We start from the raw sequence: 25,855 nt of genomic DNA on the forward strand, positions 1-25,855 counted from the left end.
TCCAACCAGACATAAAAGCAGTCATGTGATGGAGTGCAAGTTGTAATTTCAAGGACGGGTCATAAATAATTTTTTTATGTGAAATGTGTTGTAACTTCTAATGATCATTAAACAGCTGGTATAGGTCAAGAATTATCTGTACAATTTGTCTAGAACAGAATTCCCCAACCTTTCTGCCTTTGCAGACCGGCGAGGGGAGAGGAATGGTTCCTCTTGCACGTGGCCAGCAAGCGTGTATATGCATACAGATCCATTTGCGTAAACAACGTGCAATGTGAGCCCACCGCTCATGCAAAAGGAGTAAACATGCATGCGCTCACCTGCTGCTTGTGCAAGTGAGAATGTGCGTGTGTGCTCCCCCGGCATTTCCACACCCAGTGGCAAACAGATCACAGCCCACTAGTGGGCTGCAGCCCAGAGGTTGGGGACCTCTGGTCTAGAAGAATATTATCTTCTAATCTTACAAGGGGGGTGGGAATAAATCCTATGTTGATTCACTTAATACATAAAGATGATTAGCTAGATTTTCAAGTTGATCTTTATTGTCTGTTCCACAATGGAGAGCATTAGAGGCACGGGATCATATCTGGAGCACATTTCTGGGGGTTCTCCTCAGTGGTGAAATGTAAAATTTGTTGCTACCGAATCTGTGGGCGTGGCTTGATGGGGGGGAAATGTGACTGGGTGGGCGTGGCTAACTTTTTTTTTTACTTTTAAAAGCATTTTCTCTACCTCTTCAGTCGAAGAGGTTGTAGAAAAAAATGCTTTTAAAAGAAAAAAAAAACAGCCTCTGATGATCACGCGGCTCAGCTGGGCATGGGGGGGGGAAGATTTTTGCTACCGGTGCTCCAAACCACCTGCCGCCATCGCTAACGGATTGGGCAATCCAGTCCGAACCAGGAGCATTTCACCCCTGGTTCTCCTGGACTCACGACTCCTGCTCGAAGAGCAGGTGACAGTCGCGGCCAGGAGGGCCTTCATGCAACTGCAAATTGTGTGCCAGTTACGCCCTTTCCTGGACCAGCAATCGCTACTCACAGTCACTCATGCCTTAGTCCAGTGATGGCTAACCTTTTTCCAATCGTGTGCCAGGAACGGGGGGGACGGGAGGGGGGTGTCGCGCGCATGTGCCTACACCCATAATTCTATGTGCCCACTGGAAATTGGCAAACGGGCAGTTTCCGGCCTCCGGAGGGCCTCCAGGGGGGTAGGGGAGGCCATTTTCACCCTCCCCAGACTACTAGAAAGGCTCTGGAGCCTGGGGACAGCAAAAAACGGGCCTTCCCCACCACCCCTGAGGCCCTCCGGAGGCAAGAAACAGCCTGTTTCCCTACTTCTCGGGGGCCCAGAAGGCCTGAAAATTAGCTGACCGGTGTGCACATGCCGGAGCTGAGCTCGCATGCCCACTGATATGGCTATGTATGCCTCTCCTGCGGGAGCTGCATTGGCTGCCGATTTGCTTCCGGGTGCAATTCAAGGTGCTGGTTGTCATCTTTAAAGCCCTTCATGGGTTGGGACCAGGTAATCTGAGGGACCATCTTCTGCCGGTCACATCTACCCGACCCATTAGAGCGGGGAGGCAGGGAATGCTGCAGGTCCCATCCCCGAGAGAGATACACCTGGTGGGACCCAGAAGAAGGGCTTTCTCCGTGGTGGCTACCTCTATCTGGAACATCATTCCCCCAGAGATTAGAACAGCCCCCCACCCTAATTCTCTTCCGGAAGGCACTGAAGACCTGGTTCTGCCAGCGAGCCTAGGGAACCCAGAGTGGGATGGAGCCCATTAAATGGCGAGTTCAAGAAGTTTGATTGGACTTGCAAGGTTTCTTTTACCCTACAACGTGTTCGCCTGCAGACAATGGCAAGACATGCAACGGAGCTACAAGGCAGGTAAGACACATTTCACGTCTCCCAAGCCACACCCCTCCCCACTTGCTACCCCCAAATTGCATCCAATTTGGGAGGGATAGGAAGCCCTACCATGCCCAGCGAGAGGGGGAGAAGCGACGGCAAGAAGAGCGAGCCCTGTCTTGCTCCATGCGTCTTGCTTCTCCCCCACTCGCTTCAATAAAGAGCCGGGCACTGTGGAAGAGGGAGCCAGGCGGGCACGGGCTTTGGGCGTCTGGGGCTGCTGGGTGTCGCCCGACAGAGAGGCGGGAGTAGGGTGAGAGTTTGCAAGTGATTGCCTTCTCTCCCAAAAGCGCTCCTTGGGTGCAGCCACTTCTGCCGCCTCACGTCGGCCTTCCGAAGGGTACCATAGCAGCAGCTATCCACAATTTGTTAACCTTTATTTTGTCCCGACCCACGTGGCCCAGTACAGTTGGAACAAAATAAGGGTACAAAAAATGTGGATAGCTGCTGCTACAGTATCCTTCAGAAGGCTGCCGAGGGCACATGGGGCACATTTCTTGACCTCCTGCTGCAGAAGTGGCTGCAATCCATGGCAAAAACGGCTGCCCTTGCTGGAGGGCTTATTTTCGGGAGAGGGCATATATTTACGCCCACCCCAAAAATCAGGGTTTGCCTTATTTTTGGGACATGTCCTATTTTCAGGGAAACACGGTACATATATACATATACATACATGCATACATATATATATACATACCCTGTTTTCTCCAAAATAAGACATCCCCTGATAATAAACCCAATTGAGTTTTTGAGCGCATGGCAATAAGGCCAAGTGTTTATTATCAGGGGATGTCTTATTTTGGGGGAAACAGTGTATACATATGCATATATGTGTGTGTGTGTGTGTGTATATACGTATATATGTATTTATATGTGTGTGTGTGTATATATATGTATGTGTGTGTGTATATATGTATGTATGTATGTGTGTGTATGTATGTGTGTGTAGATATATATATACATATACTGTATATATACACTGCTCAAAAAAAAAGGGAACACTTAAACAACACAATGTAACTCCAAGTCAATCACACTTCTGTGAATTCAAACTGTCCACTTAGGTAGCAACACTGATTGACAATCGATTTCACATGCTGTTGTGCCAATCGAATAGACAACAGATGGAAAGCATAGGCAGTTAGCAAGACATCCCCAATAAAGGAGTGGTTCTGTAGGTGGTGACCACAGACCATTTCTCAGTTCCTATGCTTTCTGGCTGATGGTTTGGTCACTTTTGAATGCTGGTGGTGCTGTCACTCTAGTGGTACCATGAGACGGAGTCTACAACCCACACAAGTGGCTCAGGTAGTGCAGCTCATCCAGGATGGCACATCAATGCGAGCTGTGGCAAGAAGGTTTGCTGTGTCTGTCAGCGAAGTGTCCAGAGCATGAAGGCACTACCAGGAGATAGGCCAGTACATCAGGAGACGTGGAGGAGGCCGTAGGAGGGCAACAACCCAGCATCAGGACCGCTACCTCCGCCTTTGTGCAAGGAGGGACAGGAGGAGCACTGCCAGAGCCCTGCAAAATGACCTCCAGCGGGCCACAAATGTGCATGTGGCTGCTCAAACGGTCAGAAACAGACTCCATGAGGGTGATATGAGGGCCCGACGTGCACAGGTGGGGGTTGTGCTTTCAGCCCAACACCGTGCAGGACGTTTGGCATTTGCCAGAGAACACGAAGATTGGCAACTTCGCCACTGGCACCCTGTGCTCTTCACAGATGAAAGCAGGTTCACACTGAGCACATGTGACAGACGTGACAGGGTCTGGAGACGCCGTGGAGGACGTTCTGCTGCCTGCAACATCCTCCAGCATGACCGGTTTGGCAGTGGGTCAGTAATGGTGTGGGGTGGCATTTCTCTGGGGGGGCCGCACAGCCCTCCATGTGCTCGCCAGAGGTAGCCTGATTGCCATTGGTACCAAGATTAGATCCTCAGATCCCTTGTGAGACCATATGCTGGTGCGGTTGTCCCTGGGTTCCTCCTAATGCATGACAATGCTAGACCTCATGTGGCTGGAGTGTGTCAGCAGTTCCTGCAAGACGAAGGCATTGATGCTATGGACTGGCCCGCCAATTCCTCAGACCTGAATCCAATTGAGCACATCTGGGACATCATGTCTCGCTCCATCCACCAACGCCACATTGCACCACAGACTGTCCAGGAGTTGGGGGATGCTTTAGTCCAGGTGTGGGAGGAGATCCCTCAGGAGACCATCCGCCACCTCATCAGGAGCATGCCCAGGCATTGTAGGGAGGTCATACAGGCACGTGGAGGCCACACGCACTACTGAGCCTCATTTTGACTTGTTTTATGGACATTACATCAAAGTTGGATCAGCCTGTAGTGTTTTCTTCCACTTTAATTTTGAGTGTAACTCCACATCCAGACCTCCATGGGTTGATAAATTTGATTTCCATTGATATTTTTTTGTGTGATTTTGTTGTCAGCACTTTCAACTATGTAATGAACAAAGTATTTACTAAGAATATTTCATTCATTCAGATCTAGGATGTCTTATTTTTCTGTTCCCTTTATTTTTTTGAGCAGTGTGTGTGTGTGTGTGTGTGTGTCTGTGTCTGTGTATATGTGTGTGTGTATGTGTGTGTGTGTTTTCTGAGGTTTTCGTGGGTGTTTGTATGTAGGTCTTTGGTTATTCGGGTTTTCTCCCGCGTAAAATTGGAAGTGTCTTGGCGACATTTCGACGAAGTCTCATTCGTCATCTTCAGGCTGGTGTTTTCGGCTTTGTGCTTCTAGGAGCAATGTGTGATCGCAGCTGTTTCTTCCTTTTAACTGCTAGTGGGGGTGTGAACTGATTGGATGGGAGCTTGGCTATGTTCTGATTGGGTGGAGGTGTGTTCTGATTGGTTGGGGGCTTGGCTGTGCTCTGATTGGATTGGGGGTTGGCTGTGCTCTGATTGGATGGGGGTGTGTTCTGTTTGGGTGGGGGCTTGGTTGTGCTCGGGTTAGTCTGAGTTGAATCAGTTCACACCCCCACTAGCAGTTAAAAGGAAGAAACAGCTGCGATCACATATTGCTCCTAGAAGCACAAAGCCGAAAACACCAGCCTGAAGATGACGAATGAGACTTCGTCGAAACGTCGCCAAGACACTTCCAATTTTACGCGGGAGAAAACCCGAATAACCAAAGACCTACATACAAACACCCGTGAAAACCTCAGAAAACATACACACACACACATACACACACACAGCTCAAAAAAATAAAGGAAACACAAGCAGAAGACATCAGAGATCTGAATGAATGAAATAGCCTTATTAACTACCTTGTTCATTACATACAGTAGTTTTATGTTCCCTTTAGTTGTTTGAGCAGTGTATAAACTACTGTATGTAAAGAACAAAGTATTTAATACGGCTATTTCATTCATTCAGATCTCGGATGTCTTCTGCTTGTGTTCCCTTTATTTTTTTGAGCAGTATATACATACATACATACATACATACATACATACATACATACATACTTGGGTGGGATTCTGGAGGTCTACAGTAAAATATTAAAATATAAAAACAGAATATAAAAATTAAACATTTAGAAAATTTAAAAGGAGGCAGGGATGATTACAATTTGTTAGCAATTCATTTAAAAGGTGAAGGGAGGGCTTTATTACAGGAACAGCAGGAAAGTTCATGCAATGATGTGGCAGTGGAAGGGGGGAGGAAATCAATGGCAAATTTCTAACACTGTTAGATTTTGAGCAGCTTTAAATTGTACAAAGAATATAGCTAGGGGGAAAAAGACTGAATAGAACAAACATCAAAAATATGTTCACATTTTACCTCATGAACTACAATCTATGTTTCAAAGCACAGAAACTCAGAAAAAAGTCAGAAATTCTGGGTTGTTATCTGAAGACAGTAATTGCCATGACACAACGAAAAGTCCTTCCACTTTCAGGCACCAGTGAGCTACCATCTTAAATGAAAAAAGGATAGAAATTGCAAGCTCTAGGATGGTATGTAATATCCTCTAATGAAGCTAAAGATCATTAAATCTATACTTACATCACATAGATTACTTCCATGTAATAAACAAAGGACATATTTTTATGGCTTCGTTGAAAAAGTGTCCACTTTATATAAAAAAACTATACCACCCAGCTTGCTTTTGTCAGACTCTGCATGAAAAGCATGTCTCAATTCTGGGTACTGCAATCCAAGGATATTGGTACTGACAAACTGAATATAGATAAGGACGATAATGATGGCAATAGCAATAGCAATAGCATTTAGACTTATATACCACTTCATAGAACTTTACAGCCCTCTCTAAGTGGTTTACAGAGCAATCCCAACAATCTGGGTCCTCATTTTACCGATCTCGGAAAGACGGAAGTCTGAGTCAACTTTGAGCTGATGAGACTCGAACTGCTGGCAATTGGCAGTCAGCAGAATTCGCCTGCAATACTGCATTCTAACCACTGTGCCATTACAGCTTGTGATAGACACAAAGTCCATGTATGTGGAATAGGACCAGGAGGAATTTGGTATGTTTATCTTGAAGACATAATGAAGAAAAGCAATCTTATAGTAATCTTACGATATATGAAAACCAGTTTGTATTATTTTTCTATGCCTCACCATTCTCACATCAAACTGCTCACTAATAAACCTATTACTAAATTTATTAAATTACTAGCAAATGTACTATATTCAACTTCATCATTAAAATATGTTATTAAAACAGTTCACAAAATATGGTTATGCTTCCATTTTCAATTTTTCAGCAAAAATTTCTGTGATGAGTCCATTTTTGTATGATAGTATTCTGTCTAGTTTTGATTTACAGAGCTCAAGCAAGTTCGAATGATAAAGAATAAACTTTATCTACTTATGGTTCTAGCTTGTTAAGAGGGGGAATAAGCCATTTCACTCACTTATTTTGGCCATGTTATTCAGGAGAATTCACTCAAGAAAGCAATTATGTTTGGTAGCGGTAAAAGGAAACAAGGCCATCAAAGAACATGGTGGCTGAACACCATCAAATTGACACCAGCCAGAGGATAGAACAACTCGAAGAAGTAATTCAAGATCGGAAGATGTGGAGAGAACCGTCCCATAGAATTGTCAAGAGTCAGACACAACTGAATGAATAATATCATCATCATCATTATAAAGTCAATTCACATATAATATTAAGCAAATCATAAATGGGGTTTCCCAGCTTGTTCAATTGATTTTCATGGTAGGGAAAACAAGGAAGAACTGACGGAACAGCATGGCAGGTTGGTTGCCAAAAGACAAAACAATTAGAATTCTATCTTATTGTTATATAACAATTCTATTTCTATTATATAATCCTGCTGAATATATTCATTAATGTTCACATGCCAGTTTGGAACTAAGACACAATTATGTCATTAATGTAAAATACATTCATTTCAGTGAAATGTAAGTAAGTTTAATTTACAATGTTCAATTGAAGACTTCATATTTAAACACCCACAAAATCCAATGGGAGGAGGTTTTTTTTTAGTAAGACAAGAATGACAGTCACATTCATAAATTGAACGTTATTGTTATAGAAACTGGCTTACTAAAAGGAAGGAAGGTAGGAAGTTGTTAAGCAACAGTAACATTAAAAGAAACCAAAAGCAGAACTAAATGTCAGCCACCCTCAAATGTACTATCTATAACTCAACTTTAAAAAAACTCAGATTACTATTTTTTATAAAATCTTCTCGACAGCACAATCCTTACATAAATCTTGAACACTACATAACATTACAAACATCAAAGCACTAAATAAGTAAATACAATAGTTATTTTGACTGAATCACTATGGAATTCTTGAAATTTTTTCTGTTACATGCTAAGCTTCATTCTAGGATTCATTATGTACTCTGCTCTCCAAACAGGTAAGATGAATCAAACTGCATTAGAGCTATAAAACAAGGTATTCATTCATTCATTCATTCATTCATTCATTCATTCATTCATTCATTCATCACCAGGCTGCAGACTACTTCTCAGTGGCTAACAATATAATATAAAAATAACAATCTACATGAACCAGTTAACTGATGGCAAATCTAGACAACACATAAAGCAGAAATCATACACCTAGCAGGAGCTCCATCCATTCTTGCCCAAAGCCTAGGAGGACGAGAGGCAGGTATTTAAGGCCTCCAGAATGCCATTAAGAAGGGAGCCACCCAGATTTCAAGAGAAAGCCCACTTCAAAGGACAAGAGCCACAATGAGAAAGCATCCCTCTTGAAAAATGAGGGACTCAAAATACACCCATCCTATCAGTCCAAACAGACCAGGCAGGTAACACTGAAATGGGCAATATCTCAAATAACTGGTTCATATGAATATAAGGTTATAGAGGCCATAACCACCCTAACTACTCAAATATTCTCTTAAATAATGTGCAGTATTTAAAACTAGAAAAATGAAAGATTTGGTATATAGTATAGAATACTAGTATAGAGTACTAGTATATTATAGTAGTATAGTATAATCATGCAACTTCAAACATACATTCAGAGAAGTGCCATTCCTTACTGAAAGGCTCATAGCAGACAGCAAAGTATGCCTACCATAATTTTAACCTATTTTATTTGAAAAATAAAATCACTGCTTTAAAATATATAGCCATAATGTATTAAAGAAAACAAGACACTGACCTTTGTGATAAGAATTCTATATTTATCCAACATCACTTGATTATCATGACATCCTGCTAGTAACTGCCATACTTCAGCTCTCAAAGCTTCTGGTACACCCCTTTTCACCAATGAAGATAGACCTTTTGGTCGCATGTCCAGATTATTATGCCTAGATAAAATAAAGATAATTTTTTTCCAGTTCAATTTTTTTCTCTGTTTCTTATATTTCTATATGTGATATTGAGACTGATAAAAAAAATACGGAGGAGTAGGAAGGATGCTTTATCACCGTTTTGATCTTGCTAAGGTCACATTTAAGTATAATCCATACCATCTCAATACTATATCCCAGCCTGAAACCCAAGGGATCCATTTCCTCCAGGTCCTTCTGGAGCTGCAAGCCTAAAAATAGAAGACTGGAGTTAACCTAAGCAAGACTATGGGACAATTATCTGTGGACACCATGACACTGGGAAAACGATTACATTTTGCTGCTTTTATTTCCACAAGGTCACCCTAAGAAAGGCTGTTATCCATGCACAATTAGATTCAACATTTACTTTCTCCAGCACTATTTTAAACATCTTTTCTGTTGTTTCATCTCCTTGAATTTCTCAAAAAACAAGCAAGTTCTCCAGTTGTACCTGTGATCCAATTCAAAGCCATGGCTGTCCCTTCATTCTAGGTAGTGACAAGGACTTGGTTGAATTGTACCTAAGAACTGCAGGAAAAGTAAAAGTTTTCTCTGAAACTCAACAGGGTCCATTAGACACCTGAAGAGGACCCACTGAAGGGAAGACTGGTTGCAGGCAACTCTGTGGCTAACACAAAATGATTTGACCAGTGACTGTTCCCACTATATCAATAGCAAATGGTTTTTTCAATGAAATCTAGCCTACTAAAAATACAAAAAAAAAAAAAAAATTAAAAAGCTTACACTCCAGACAATTGCATAGATCTTTTTAGATATTTTTTCTTCCATTAAGTCATGTCCATTTCTCACTCCCTGCAGTTTTCTTGACAAAATTTTTGTGATTTGCCATTTCCTCCTTCCTAGGGTTGAGGGAGAATGATTGGCCCAAGATCACCCAGTTGGTTTCATGCCTAAGGCAGATCCTCCAGTTTATATAGCATGATGTCTTAACCACAACACAAAACTAGATTATACTCCTCCAAATAGGCAAGGCCAGAACAAAGTAATTTAATTTAAATTTCATTAGAATTACATACTATTTCATTAAATAATCAATAATATAATTGATACGATAATTTTCCATTTTGACTTTTAAAATTACAGTTTGGTGAAAATAGGAAGGATTCCACAAACAGCTTTCAACGCTAGGACTGAAAATCTGCATATTTGAGTTAAATACTTCTAAAAGAAAGCTTATTAATTTTTTCCCTGCTCTGCAGTTCTGAAAGTTTCTTTTAAAAGTTAGTTTAAAAATTTTTCTCATTTACTCTTACCATCGTCCCAACAATTCTCCCCAAGAATACAATATCTTCTCTGGGCAATCTTTAGATACATCACCAGTACCACTTGAGAGTTCATTATCACTTCCTGCAAGAGAGATCAAGAGCAACAATATTGATCAATGTCATAATATATCCTTTATTTGAGTTACGAATAAGCTAGGTATGCTGGCGGTATATTGCCCATCCTGCTGCTCAGCAGCATCTTTACTCAAGAAGCTTGACCTCATTCCCAAAATGGGTATAGTCCCTCCAGATGCTAGACTGGGAGACTTCAGCATCCATGTCTGGGGAGGGGGGGGATAGAACAAGATCAGCTCATGATTTTAAGACATCCATAACTAATAAACTTATCCATTATTATGGAACGAATGTATATAAGTGCATTTTACTCTCACCCTCTTCAGCATCATCCTCTTGCAAAGAAATTTGATCAGGAAAGCTTAATGGACTAACTGCTTCTTCCTCTCTTTCAGAATTGCAATGTAGACTCAAGACTTCGTAGATTGCATCTCCAGCATTTATACTGCCCTTCCCTTCACACTAAATACAAAAGACAAAAAACATAATTCAGCCCAAGCAACTCTAAATACTAAAATGATTGTTCATTTTTTTCCTGTATAAGAATGAAAAAAACTAATGGATAAAACAAATTCTATTGGTTTGACTTAATTAAGCCATTACTGTTGCTTGCTAACACGGTAGCTAATTTAAAGTTTGATATGCTAAAAATACAAAAAGAAAGAGTAACCATTCAAAGTAGAAGTTAAATAAAACAAACACAATAAGGTATAATTCAGCCCACTTAACAAATAATTTATTTTTCTATCTGAAACATTTAGTTGCCTGAAACTGAGAAGAGAAAGCACTCATGCAAAATATCAAAGCAGAAAATCTATAAACTCACTGTCTATCCTGAGGAGTAAAAAAAATAATGTAATGCCAAGTTAGTAACAAAAGATTCACTGTCTGTTCAACATATTCAAAATACACTGCACGAGGCAGGCTCTGCACCCTAGTAGTAAGTCCAGCTCCCAGGCAGCCATTCAATGCAATATTACAAAGTATAATGATGGCTAACTCAAAATAAAGAATATATCAAGTTACCTCCAAAAATCTAAGTATATCAGACAGCCTGACTGATGCCTAAAAGGTAACAAAAAAGGTGCTAGATCAGGAGTGTCAAACTCGAGGGCTGCAGGCCGGATGCATCACACGCTGGCCACCCCCACCCCCAATTTAGCAAAGGGGAAAAAGTCACCATACGTCACGTTGTTACAACATGTCGCCGCGAATTTGACACCCCTGTTTTAGATGAATCTTCCTTAAATGGAATTTCACAATTCAGTTATTCATTTAAAGGAGATTATATAGCTCTATATAGCATATCCTATACATGATTTCTGGGTATTTAATAGAGGGCACATGGACACAGATAGGTATTTAACAGAGGAAATTCCAAGCTATTAAATTACGACTTTGATGCAGTTTGCTTTCTCTAGCCTTATAAACATGTCCAGGTTTTTTTTATTGCCATAATCCCAGATCACTATGCCATTCATTTTACTTCCACTTATGAAAATTGCTCTTTGAGGCAAAAGTATTTTGAACCTTCAATCGTTGGACCTGTCTTGCCGGAAAACTAATAGGCTTAAACAGAATGTCATTTCTGTCAATCTTCAATCTTTTTTTTCAACGCTAAAATTAATGTTTCAAAAACCCTAAGTATAAAATTGTTATACCTGTAACAGAATATATTGAATTCTGAATTGAAAAGAAGTTTCACATATTTTTCTCTCATCTGAGGAGTTTAACTAAGCTGCTATATTTTCTCAGGGACAGAACCCTTATTGTAGACAAGTCATGCTTACAGGGTCCTTATATACTCAAGACTCTTTCATTGTTGTAATTAAAAATTTAACATGCTATTGCTCAATTTTCATATTAATCGTATACTTGTGCTTTAATTCTGTTGATCTGTTACAGAATGAGTAGCATAATACAAGTGAAACAAACAAACAAACAAAGCCCTTGATTGCAGACCCAGCAGGAAAGACTCAAATCCTTACTTGCCATATCTGAAAAAGTTTTCTTGAGCCAAAACCCTCTTCTGGCACAGGACCAGGGGTGAAATCTAAAATTTGATACTACCGGTTCTGTGGGTATGGCTTGGAGGGGGGTGTAATGTGACTGGGTGGGCATGGCCATTTTTTTTTTTTACTTTTTACTTTTAAAAGCATTTTTTCTACAACCTTAAGAGGTTGCAGAAAAAAATGCTTTTAGAAGCCTCTGACGATCAGCAACTCAGCTGGGATCGCCAGAGGCTTTTAAAGGCTTTTTTTTCCCTACAGCCTCTTCGTCCCAAAAAATGCGTTTAGAAGCCTCTGACGTTCTCAGCTGAGCCACACAATCATCAGAGGCTTTTTTTTTAACTTTTAAAAGCATTTTTTTTTTGGCCTAAGACGTTGTAAAAAAAATGCTTTTAAAAATAAAAAAAACAGCCTCTGATGATCGCGCGGCTCAGCTGGGCATGGGGGGGGCAGGGATTTTTGTTACCGAACCACCCGCCACTTCTCCGAACCACCCGCCGCCATCGCTACCAGATCGGGCGATCCGGTCCGAACCGGGAGCATTTCACCCCTGCACAGGACATACCATCATAAGTAACATAAAGTCAAGTCTTTCAACTGAGGACATTTTACATTTTCAAGATGGATCCAATCATGCACTAACAAAACCTGGTTGGGGGGTGGGGTGGAGTTCAACTTCTTGACAGATCTTGTGAACAAGCAGCAAAGTGAGAGAGAACAGCCCAAGGACACAGTCTTTTTCAGGACAGGCGCTTAACTGCCAGGGGGATTAAGGATATGGAAAGGCTAGGAGGTGAAATTGCCAATCAAAGGAGGACAAGACTCCTGGCATCTTATGCAGCAGCAGGAGAAGGGAACTAAGAGAGGACATGTGGGAACTGAAGATAGAAGGACATGTCTACTTAGATTCATTGTTCAAACCTGGGACTATCTCCCTCTTTCAGAGAGGCTAAATTAGAAATAATTTTCAAACTGAGATATGCTAATATGGATGGGGGGGGGGTTACAGATAAACTGTACAAAGAAATTACCCTATTTAGCTATTACATAATAGCCTGTTTTCCTTTATTCCTATATCAGCCAACTTTCTCCACTATCCTATTGCTCTGAGTTATGTTAACGTACAGACCTGAAAAATTTCTAAACCTTCAAAGGTTTTACTGATGAGGACAATGAGATGCTAAGTCCTAAGTCCTACCTATATTAATTTCCTTCGTTCATGTCCATGTTCATATACATACCTGCTATCTTGTACATGTTTGACAAACTAATAAATAAATAAAATAAATGGAAGAAAGTAAACCTAAAGGAAGGTGTGCAACAGACCAAGGCAAAAAAATAAACTGGACTTAATTTATTTTAAGTGGATTTAATTACAGTAGTTACCTATAATGTCTATTAGGACTAAGCCTTGGCTTATCCACATCCATTCTCTAACTACAGGAAGTCCTTAATTTATGACAATTGAGCTCAAAATTTCTGTTGCTAAGCAACATATTTGTTAAGTGAATTTTGCCCAATTTTACGACCTTTCTTGCCACACTTGTTAAGTGAATCATTGTAGTTGATTCACTTACTAACATGGTTGTTAAGTGAAACAGGCTTCCCCATTGACTTGTCAGAAGGTTGCAAAAGATGATCACATGCGCCTGAGACACTGCAACCGTCATAAATATGAATCAGCTGTGAAGTATCTGAATTTTTTTTTTTTTTATTGAAAAGGTTTTCAAATACAAATTTTTCCCCCTTTTTCCCCCCCCTCCCCCCCCTCCCTAACCCCCCCTCCCCACCCTTCCCCCCCTGTGACTTCTTCGTAACAAAAAAAAACCCTAATTCATAACAGATTACTTACTCCCTCCTCAAAATACTGACCTTTACTTACTAAAAGTATTATAAATCCCCCTTTATCCATACATTTCAGAAAAGAAGAAGAGAAAAAAAAAAAAAAAAAAAAAAAAACACATTATACTATAACTATTATAAAATAACTCTAATTTAACATAATAGTGTTTTATATCTATGCATTGTTGCAACAATTCAAAACCACCTTCCACTTTAAAACTATACAATAAGTCCTACTTTAATAACATTTCAAAGCGGGCTCCCCATAAAATCTAATTTAACATTTATTCCACTCTATCCATTTCCTCCACTCCCCTAAATGTATCACTTAAAAATCCCTTTTCTTAAACTAATCAGTCTGTAGCTAGCTTATTCACCCACTGTCTTACAAATTTACCATACACAACAATTCTTGATATCTTTAATTCACTGCCCACACTACTTAAAAATATATATATATATATATTCCATTATATCTAAATAAAAAAAGAAAAGACAATAACTTTAAATTTATAGTCCATATAATATCTTCTTGAAGTCTTTCCACTGGATTGTTAAAACCAACATCCATAATAGGGTGACATAGCTTGCGGATGCAACAGTTTATTCAAGATCTCCAATCATATCTGCCCCCATCAGTAGTAAACATCTTCTTATATATATAAAAGTAAAAACAACCACCCGAGTGACATTATAATTGTATTCCGTATAATAATAATTGTGGGTTTCATCAGGATTATTAATTTCCATCATCGTATTGGGTAACAACCCGATCTTCTGCATGTCCCAATGTGATTCTCTTGCCTTATAATTCAAGATAATTATAATATATTTATCAACACAAAAAGAAGTTTCAAAGTAGATAATTCAAAACCATCAATTTGAGGCTCTTTCCATGTCCCAAAATTACGGCAATGCAGAGATCTGCCACTATCCTCAGGATGATATTGACCAATATGTCGCCTTCTCTATGTTTTCACATAATCATTCATATTTTAAAATCACTGGCTTCACTGTTGCTTGGGTTAGAAATTTCTATTTTTGTACAACCTATTTCTTTTTTTGTTTTCTTTTTGTGGGTTTGACCTCCATCCTAATTTTTTGTGTCTCGCATTTCTTTTTTATCCCTTGTATATCCTCTAATTGGTTTCCATGCTTGTCCTTGCCTTGATAAGTCATCACATTAAAATCAGATGGCACTTCTCTCAAATTTGTAGATAATCCAGCTGGGGTATCCGATAAATCCAAAGGCAATTTATCTGGTACAGTCTCTGTCTTTAGTTCCAGCTCCTTCTGCTTATCCTGTATTATATCTGAAGACGTTAAATTCATTTTCAACCTATTTTGATAAAATTCTTCCGCCCTTTCAACAGTATTTAACTGGTATCTTTCTCCTTGATATCTCAATATAATACCAACTGGGACGTCCCACCGGAATTGAATATTTCTCCTTTTTAACTCAGACACCAGAAAGCCAAATTTCTTCCTTTCCATTAGTATCTTAGGTGGGAGTTCCTTGTAAATCCAAATCTTTCTTCCATACAATTGCAAATTAGAATTGAAGGAATTTTGCACAATTTTATTCCTAATTTCTTTATCTGAAAAATAGATTACCACATCTCTAGGCAATTGCCTTTGCTTGGCAGTCCAAGAGTTTATTCGATAAGCTCTGTCAATCCTACAAAACACTTCCTCAGGTTGAATCTTTAAAATCCCAGCTAGAAATTCAGAAGATATTTTCCTTAAGTCATCTCTGTTATTTTCCTGCAAACCTCTAAGTCTTATTGCATATTCTGTGAAATTATATTGTATCTTTAGAACCTCTTTTTGAATCCTCTGTTCCAGATATTCTACATTACCAGACTTTTGGTCAGCATCCATTTTAAATTTTTCTTCTGAACTATAATCCTGAATATTTAACAAATCATTTTCAATTTTTTGAATTCTATTGTCCAATTTATCTTGAATTTCATCCATTTTTGACTCTAGTAAATTAGTATTTGTATCCAACCGAATCATGAATTCTGGCAATTTTAAAATTTTTTGGTGCAAAAAGTCAAACTTGGATTTCACCAATTCCTTAATTTCCTGCTTAAATTTTTCAAGTTGCTGATTCACAATCTCATCCCTTCTTTCAATCTCCTCTAAGAGAAATTCTATTATATTAAAATCAGGTTTCTGGGACTGAAGAGTTAAAACATGTTGCTTTAAATTCTTAGTGGGGGAATCCCCCCCACCTATTTGTTTGTCTGACTTCACAAGCCTCAGTGCCATGTTTCCGCCTAAGCAGGCTTTGTTAGAAGAAGAAAAAAAAAAAACAAGACAAAAGACTTCCAGCCAGCAACACTCAAGCCTCCAGGGAAAAAAGAGAAAAACAAAAACAGGAGCGGAGTTTTGTCTACAAATGTAGCCAGTGGTATTTATTCCGCTACATTGTAATAATAAAAAGCGGAAGAACTTTCCCTCTCAAACTCTTCTCCAGCCACAGCAGACGCCATTTTAAAAAGAAACTTTTTTCCTCTTTCTCTTCCTCTATTCTCTTAAGTAATTTTTAAAAGATAAGTAAAATACTTGCGCTTCAGTATTACAGGTCCAGCTCACATTTTCTTTGAGTAATCTGTCAAATTCGCAAGCTTGCTTTTGACGCCTGGCTCTGCATTAGCAGAGGTCTCCCAAAGCCCGGAGCAACGGCTGGGGATATGGGGCATCTCATCCGCTCCATCCCAAAAGTAAAAGAAAAACTTTTGGGACTCTGCAGAGAGTTCTACCCACCCCTGCCGGCTCTATCTCCGTTTCCTCATGGGAACGGAGTTTTTTCGAGCCGCCGTTCCGTTGTGAAGGCGGCTCTGACAGGCAGTGGAAGCTGACGATCCCAAAGGAACGTCTGGCGGCGGCCAGCAGCAAACAGGAAGTCCTGAAGTATCTGAATTTTGATCGCATGACCATTGGGATGCTGCAATGGAAGTGTGATAAACAATCATAAGTCACTTTTTTCAGTGCCGTTGTAAATTTGAATGGTCACTAAATGAACTGTTGTAAGTCGAGGACTACTTGTATTCCCTTCCAGGAACATTCAATCAGATAAGGCAAAAATAGCTCAAATCACTTTCCTAATCAGCCATAAATTCCAAAAAGATATTGTTATGAAAGGTATCATAACAAGAAATCCTATAGAACAAACAGAAATGGATTTCCTCTGTCCCATTAGTGGTGCAAGTCTAGCCATAAAAGCAGTAAAGTTAATTGTGTCTCCCACTCAGGATTGACCCTTTTTTAAGTCGTGCATTTGAATATGCAATTTTATCATATTTACTAGGAATCCTAAACACCTTGTTAAATCCTTGTATTAAAAATAATTTTTTTTCTTCTGCTATGTCTCAGTTGTAATAGAGTATGAATGAATAAAGATAAGATATAGATGGAAAAATAATTTTAAAAATTAATTTTACCTTCACCATTTTTGTTTAGCATAACAAAATTCTGATAGCTTTTAGACTATTTTCTTAAGACACTGAATTATTTCATTAAAATTATTAAATAAACTAGCAACTCTTCTGAATGAGAATTGTTAAAGAACCCAAATTTCCTATTAAAACATTCACAAACTTTCAAACTAAGATTCCATAGTTTAGCATTTATTTTCATAAGAATGCAGCCTATGTTATCAGTCAGTCTAGAAATAAAAAGGTTGAAATGTTCTCAGATGTGTAGGTTTTAAAGGAACATTCAGTCCTTGAAACTCTTTCAGAATCTGATAAAAGGAGCTATTTTTCAGATATGGTAAAGTATCAAGGTGGCATCAAAAAAGCTATAAATAACTGCATTAATAAAAAGAACAGTATGCTGCACTTACTCTTGACACAAGAAACAGAATTTCCTTTCAGCAATAAAATTTGTAGAGTATAGCCTCACCAGTAAAAAAAGGGGATTTGATGAAACTGGCGCTCTTGAATCTTTCAAAGCAAACAAATCATGTCACCCCTAAAGCAGCAGAGTAACCTACCAGAGATTTATTGCAGCTATTCTTATGAACAAAAATTCTCTACCCAACTGCTTTCCAAACAATCACTCTCCCAGTTCATATACCAAATGCTAAAATGAAAAGTCTTCATACACAATAGGATTCCATGAAGTAAAAAAGAAACACACAGAAAAAAAAATGAGTATAGAAATTAGTGTCTCAAGAATCTCACTGTTAATTCCTTTTCAAACGCTCAGGTTTGATAAATAGAAAACTGAGTTTGTAAATCTAAGTTATGTTAATTAAGATGGCATGCAACATGGGCTAAGAAAGCTGCCCAGAAGGATGGGGGAGAATGTCCATGCCCTATGTAGCATTCTTTCTTTCTCTTACAGACTGGAAGCAGAATACTGAAAAACAAATGTTAATTTTAACAAAACTTTCAAATACGCGTCCATTAACCTGTTCGCAACTTATCTCTCTCTTACTGTAACAAGGACAATAAACAAATACAAATGATAAATGAATAATAAACAAAGAAATAACATCACAAAGACATATGTTCAAGTCATAAAAAAAATTGAAATTTGTCTAGCTGCCATTATTCAAAGATGTTCAGGTCTCATTGAGTACAATGCAATTTATTCCCGGGGGGAGGGGGGGCATGGAGAGTGCTGACATTCCATGGGGTGTGTTTCTGACTCTGCAGATTTCGTAGTGCAATCAAATAGCAATAGCACTTAGACTTATATACTGCTTCATAGTGCTTTTACAGCCCTCTCTAAGTGGTTTACAGAGTTAGCATATTGCCCCCAACAATCTGAGTCCTCATTTTACCCACCTCGGAAGGATGGAAGGCTGAGTCAACCTTGAGCCGGTGAGATTTGAACTGCCGAATTGCAGCTAGCAGTTAGCTGAAGTAGCCTGCAGTACTGCACTCTAACCACTGCACCACCTCGGCTCTAGTGATCCCATGTTCCCTGAACTGAGGGCTGCGCTTCTTCCTTTATAGTTTCTTTTGCTGCTATCACTCTTTGTTATGAAGCTTATCACTATTGCAGAAGTGCAAGCAGAGTGTGTGGAGCTTGAGTTTGTCATCATTTGAAAGCAAAAGGATTACTGATTGTTGCAAGTTTCTTTCCTAAGGAGGATTTCCCATGACACATGCTGCTTTCATGCGGATGCTGCCTATGTTTTGACTGCGTATGAACATTGATAAGTTTCTCTTAGTTCTTACAAGTTTGTGTTGAGGTTGGGATGAACTGTTGGGTGTCTGTAGACAATGCTGGATTTGGTTTCTCTGAGGATAAGGAGCCAGTTGTTGGTGCTTTGAATAGTAGGAATGATTAAACTGGTGGCATAAGGGAGGTTATCTGAAAAAATGTTTTGTGGCATACCATTATTTTTTATTTACTGGAAAATTTTGTGTTGGCATATTACGATACTCATGGTAACTAGACATTATATCAGCAAACTCTAAGTTTTAGTCAATGTGTCATCATAGTACATTACATAATTGTAATTATAATATGAGCTCTCTGCCTGTATTGTTTAAAATGTGGGCTGCTGCAACTGGAAGAAAGTGAAGATGGTTGGTCTTCTTCAAAACCAGACCCCCATATAACTTACTACAATATAGACTTGGAAAGTTATCAGTATATTAATCATCTAAGATATAAATTTTTGCTTGCCCAAAAAGCATATGGAGTTGGTCTGTCACATTCTCTAAGAATTTGCCTAAAATCCTTACATGAGGGATGATTCAATAATGTTAGTTAGTCCTCGCTTACCAACCACTGATTCAGCAATTGTTCAAAATTTTGATGATGGTAAGTGAGTGGCACTCACAACCAGAATTCAAAGTTGTGTCTGCAGCAGTGTCCCCCTGGCAGAGTTTGGGCACTTCACAACTCTTGTGTATTTACAATGGTTGCCGGGTTCCGTGGTCACATGATTGCCATTTGCAACTTTCATAGCCAGCTTCCAATGAGCAAATTCAATGGAGAAGCCACTAGTGGATAAATTATACTGATTGATTGTTTTTGTTTTTGTTTGAGATGATGGTTATATAAATTCCATAAATAAATAGCAAGAAGTTGCAAATCCCAGGCATATGATATTATGCTTAACAACCCATGGTGATTTGCAGCCAGAAGTGATAAACTGATGTCAGGTGCAGTCATGTGACTTTTTACTTTACAACTGCTTCACTTAGCAATAGAGTTGCCAGTCCTATTTTGCAATTGGTAATAGAGAACTACCTGTATTATTATTATCCTTACCCATTTCCTCCTGGGTAATTTACAGTTGAGAAAGGCAGGGTTTAAAAATAAAGATGAACCATATCCAACAAATCTGCAGTTATGTCACTTGACTAAGGCAATCAATCCTCCAATTCCCAGCTCTCAAAGAAACTTGCCAAATTCTCCAACTGAAAAAGGCATTCCTCCCTATTTATTTTTTTTATGTACCATTGATGGCCAGGTTCCATTTGCCTATAAACTGTAATCCCCAACACTTAATTTACATAGCATTTTGCAAAGTATATATAGACAATGAAATACTTTTCCAACTCATTAAATTATTTCTTCTTTTTATTAAAAATTACCTGTTTTAATTTCATATAGAATGTTTTTGTGTAAGTTTTCCTGCTGAAGTACCAGAAGCGTTCATTGGCTGGATACACTCGCACAAGTGTCTCTAACAGAAAACGAACTGGCTCTACCACTTCTGTGACTACCATATCTACTGCCACAGTCATGTATACACGCTTATCTGTAACACACAAAGAAAATTAAATTTCACATTAAATGGCAATAACAATAAAGTATACTCATATGCTTGGGAGCTTACGATTTCTACTCTACTGAGATTCTTCTCTTGTATAACTCCATATTGGTATTTCATAACATTGCCCTCTCACCTACTCTTCCCTTTTCTCTCCAAAGTCCCACTTCTATTTATGCATCAGATCTGACTTTCTTAATGCAATATCTATTGCATTATAAATAAATGCATATTGCAGTTCATGAAGAATGCTATTAAAACAGAAGGCTATATACAATATATTTAATCCCTTTCCAATAATGTGATCACAGAATAGCATTTTAAATGCATGCTTACCCTTAGGAGTTTCTTCATTTAAGACTAAAAAGATAGGTATATTAGGATTCCAAAGGCCAGTTATTGCATAAGCTTTACCATCTGAACTTTTCCCCATAGACTCCTAAGAACAAAAACAGGATTTTTCCAAAATTACTTTGCAGTTTTCAATATTGTGTCTGTACAACTAAAAACCATAAACATTTTAAAACAAGTACAATCTTTAGTCTTAATTAACAACTGAACAATAGTAGAGCTAATTCCCTTAAATTGTTTTTAATTTGCCATTTGTTTTAATAACATCTTATGTGAGTATAGGAATGTAAAACCACAGAGCCAAACAAAGCACATTTAGCTAAAAACTGCAAATTTATGTGGACATTATTAGATCTCACATTTTACATATGATACATCAAAAATATTCTATATCTTTATATTATAAAGATTGGATTATGCCCATGTACATATAAATAGTCATATCTACTTCAATTTTACAAAGCTTTTTCCTTGCCAAATTTCCATATTCTCAATATTTATGTGAAATACATATCCAAGTATTTTGGACAAATATATTTGGACCAATGGGTTACTAAAATAATTTATTATTTTGAAAGCCTGCTGGATTTGGTTTATTGGAAATTATTTAGGCCATCTCATTTTGTACCATTATTAGTTTTCTCTATAGGAGGAGGAGTTGAATTTGGTTCTTCTGCTCTCAGGTTGACAACATTTTAGCTAGGATTGTCCTAGCTAATCTACATAAATTTGATAAGATGATGAGAGCTACTTGAAAATCACCATTACAAATCTCTTAAAGTTTTTTCTAAGAAACCATCTCTCCTGGGTTAGCGCACTCCATTTAGATCTCTCAGAGAAGGGATGAAGCAAATAAGATCAGCTAGGGACCTACATCTGGTGGCTCCCAGGTGGGTGTCTGCTGTGGTCCCTGCCTTACATCTTTCCCTCTGAAATTAGATTGGCCCATCCCTTTTGATTTTTTGAAAAGCCTTCAGGAGCTGGTTATGCTGATAGGCCTGGGGCTCTGAGGGAATCTGAGATTTGATGGCTTTATTGCTGAGAGCGCCATTTTTATCTTCCCTTTGCCCAGAGTTTATTATTGTGACTTTTTAGATTAGTTTATTGTTTTATTTATTGTTGTATACTGCCTAGCGTCCCCCTTTGGGGAAGATGGGTGGTTATATCCATTTGATAAATAAACAAATATGGAATCCAGCAATCAGCAATTAATGAAGGCAACTATACAACTACTACTGAAGAATATTCTAGAAGCATAACCATTTTCTGCCTTCATGAAAAAAGAAACAAAAATATTTCCAATTCTGATTCCAAAAGGCTATATTTGGGATGAGAACAATGGATTTTTTTGACAGAGTCATTAAATCCAAAATGAGTATTATCACATAAGCTTTTGCCAGTTACACTAGAGAATTATTACCATATCCAGTAAGTGCATGTCACTGTTTTTGACATTTCGACCTGGATTTAGCAGCATTCCAAAGCACCTGCAATCAGGATTAATGAAGACAAGAAAAAGTCAAGTTTAAAACACTGAATTGTATACTGATATTACAGAGTATCATTTTCAATTTAAATAGGGAAAACCAGTCTAATCCAGGTCCTATCAAGATAGTCATTTTAGTGACTGTAGCCTGAGGAATACATAAAATGTTTGGAACAGTGAAACCTAGTAAGTTGTCTGTTTGACACTGACAATACCATGGGTAGGAAAAAGTGGAATAATTAACCTGACTGGCTTTATCTAGTAATTAATCTTGTTGGAAAGAAAAGTAATTAAATTCAGAAGTCAAATTTACTCTGAGGTTCCATTTTGGTTTGCAGGCAAGTAGAATACAGAACAAAGATTTAAGCCAGTTAAATGCTAGTTAAATACAAAGCTAGAAAAAACTCTATATCCGTGTTGGCGAACCTATGGCATGAGTGCCGGAAGTCACAGAGCCATTTCTCCGGGCACGCGAAGTCATTGCCTGTTGTTCTTCCGGGTTACGGTACGCCGGTCATCTGGTTTTCATGTGCACGGGCATGCCGGAAATTGGAAGAGCAGCCGCCCATTGCACATGCGCACTCCAGGAAAATGATCTTCCTGTTTCCACAGTGCGCATGCGCACCGGCCAGCTGGTCTGGTTTCTGGCGCACATGTGCACACAAAGACCAGCAATTGGCGCGCGTGCCAAAAGACGCAGAGAGGGAATTCCTGCGGTCACTTCCTAAGGGAGCAGAGCAAGGTAAGCCAGGGATTCCCTCCCTCCCTGCCCGTGCGAGCTACTTGCGCAGTCCCAGGCGGTCCAGACCACCGGTGGACCAGCAGCCTTTTGCCCATGCTGCTCCCCCAGTCAGAAGGGGGTGTGGGGAAACACACGAGGCCACGGTTGCTGCCAGCCGGGCCCGCCCGCCTTCTTCGGTTGGCGGGCGGCTGAGGCTTGCAATGAATGGCGCAAGCAGGACTGTAGCTCCGCCCCCGGGCTGTAAATGTGCCTTGCGGGAGCGGAGGCTCGGGAGAGTCGAACCCTCCTGTCTGCCTTATGATGGGTTTTTCCAAGGCAGGGCTGGGCTCTCCAACCTTGGCAACTTTGAGAACTCTGGGAGTTCTCAAAGTCCACAAATCTTAAGGTTGCCAAGGTTGGAGAGCCCTGTTCCAAAGGGCGCCTGCAACCCGCGACTGAAGGAGCTGGAGTTGTGGCTGTGCCGACTGTCCTGTCCCGCACCACCCCATTCGGCTCCCTTCCCCCCAGCCGCTCCCTCCCGCCATTGGGCTTGGCGCCTGCAATCGCACCAGTTAGGAATTGTCCGCGCTGCTGGCGGATCCCGGGCTTCCTCCTCACTGCACTCCGAGGGACCCAGCAAGGGAGCACCAGGACCCCGGCCGCGCTGCGCTCTCCCCCAAGGCAGCCCCGCCTGGACCGCTGCCCGGCCTGATGAGCAGAGAGTGAAGGGGCGGCATCTCCGGCCGGCCCGGCACCTGCTCTCTGCTTGGAGGACTCGCTGCTGTCTCTAGGAACGGTGCTGAGCTGAGCTGCCCCAGGAGCAGTGGCCGCGAACCGGCGCTGCGCTCTTGGTCTCTGAGGGAGTCAGCCCTCTCCGTGGGGAAACCCACAGCAACACGCGGGGAGAGGCAACCCGATGCGAAGCGGCAGCCCCGAGGCTGGACTCAAAAGGCCTCTGCTGGGATGGGTGAATGGGGCGCTGGCGAGTTGTTAGGCAGGGCCGAGAGCGCTACCGCCGGCTTGGGAAAAGCTATCTCGCTAGGGTAACTGGTTGTCCTCCGGTAAGAGGTGCGCCGGCCCTCTTGGAAAAAGTGGGGGCGCATGCGTGGTGGGCGCACACATGCACAGTGGGGGTTGCATGTGCGCATGTGCAGTGCGAGGCGCATGTGCATTAGAAGCATTGGGCGGGTCATGTGCAAATGGGGCACCCATTGCATTATGGGTGCTGGAACGTGAGAGCGCACAAGGGTTTGCGCGCTCGGACTTTTGGCACGCAACGCCAAAAAGGTTCGCCATCACTGCTCTATATGCTTCCAAGCGCCCTTCTAAGATTCAGAATGCAGCAGAACATTACTGAAATTATACTCTGAAGGAGAGTAAGAGCTTCTTTAGCAAAAGAGAAATGTAGCAATTAGAAGAAAATCCGAGCATAATCAGTCAGACCACATCTATTAAGTATCATTGATTACAATGGAAAGACAACAAATGAAAACAATGTATTAGGGCCGTATACTTCCTCAGATTTTACTAAAAAAAAGTGCTCCCAAACAAGGAGAAAGGGAAATACGGTGCTTGTTTGCAGTTTATTAAAGCATCTGTATCTAGTACTAGGATTACAGAGCTGCTGTGAGGCAGCTTCCATTGTAGCTACATGGTTCTGAAAACCAACGAAGTTGCTTAATTAGCTGCAGTTCATATTTTTAATTATATATTTAATTTATATGCTGCCCATTTTATCAACAGCGACTCTGGGCAGTTTATAAATACAGAAGTACAAACATTACAATATTCAATAAAGCAAAATTAAATAACAATTAATCTGTATTGGATTAATCCTTATAAAATCCAAAGCGCTGCACAGTTCTACCACTTACTTATCTAACAAAAATTGCAAATGCAAACTTCATTTTGCAGTTGAATCAAAAGACAAACTGTAACTGTCATTTCCCTTAAATTTTCATTTTAATTTTGTAGAAATAATAACACCACAATTTTTGGGCCATGGGAAAACCATAATTGGGGTACTGAGGGGTTGCCTATTTCTGCAAATACAGACTTTGGATTTTATTTTCTGACAGGTCACTGACAGTTATTCTTGCTCTACATTTGCTCTGGAATATTCCATAACTGATCTTCCAATACAGCTGTGTATACTGATGAAGAATAGTGTAAACCAAGGGTCTCCAATCCCCAGTCTATGGACTGGCACAGGTCCACAGCATGCCAGCAACTGGTCCGATCAAATAAGTGAAGCCCCATCCACAGGATACAGGCAGCACAAAAAACCACAACCCCTCTATTCCCCAGAAAAACCTTTCTCCATGGACCCGCCCTTGCTGCCCAAAAGGTTGGGAGCCGCTGGTGTAAACTATCTGAAGGACTGTATTTTCAGAGAGTTAATCCCTTCAAACCACTAGATAATATTTCACTTTTGCTTAGATTACTGTCTTTTAACACAACATTCAGAGTTATTCTCTGATGTTACAGATAGGCAATGTGAACTAATGTCACAACATCTTAGATAAGTTACAGCATTTACATGATGACATCATCATGCCCTTGTCATTTGTTTCCTTCCATGTCTATTCAGTT

General features: G+C 40.0%; 1 protein-coding gene across 5 annotated transcripts in view; it reads right to left on the bottom strand.

Moving 5' to 3' along the window:
- Positions 1 to 25,855, bottom strand: part of RABGAP1L (RAB GTPase activating protein 1 like) — a 213,062-nt gene that overhangs the window by 157,814 nt on the left and 29,393 nt on the right. For all 5 annotated transcript variants that reach the window (XM_034409764.3, XM_034409762.3, XM_034409765.3 and 2 more), the window contains 6 exons: positions 22,477 to 22,543; positions 21,042 to 21,144; positions 20,527 to 20,693; positions 10,424 to 10,568; positions 10,020 to 10,113; positions 8,571 to 8,721 (listed from right to left, as the gene is read on the bottom strand). In XM_034409764.3, the coding sequence (XP_034265655.2) occupies positions 8,571 to 8,721; positions 10,020 to 10,113; positions 10,424 to 10,568; positions 20,527 to 20,693; positions 21,042 to 21,144; positions 22,477 to 22,543 (727 nt within the window). The remainder of the gene's footprint in view (positions 1 to 8,570; positions 8,722 to 10,019; positions 10,114 to 10,423; positions 10,569 to 20,526; positions 20,694 to 21,041; positions 21,145 to 22,476; positions 22,544 to 25,855) is intronic.

This window comes from Pantherophis guttatus, chromosome 3 (genome assembly GCF_059756535.1).
Source record: "Pantherophis guttatus breed Tessera chromosome 3, ASM5975653v1, whole genome shotgun sequence".
Lineage (NCBI taxonomy): Eukaryota > Metazoa > Chordata > Lepidosauria > Squamata > Colubridae > Pantherophis > Pantherophis guttatus.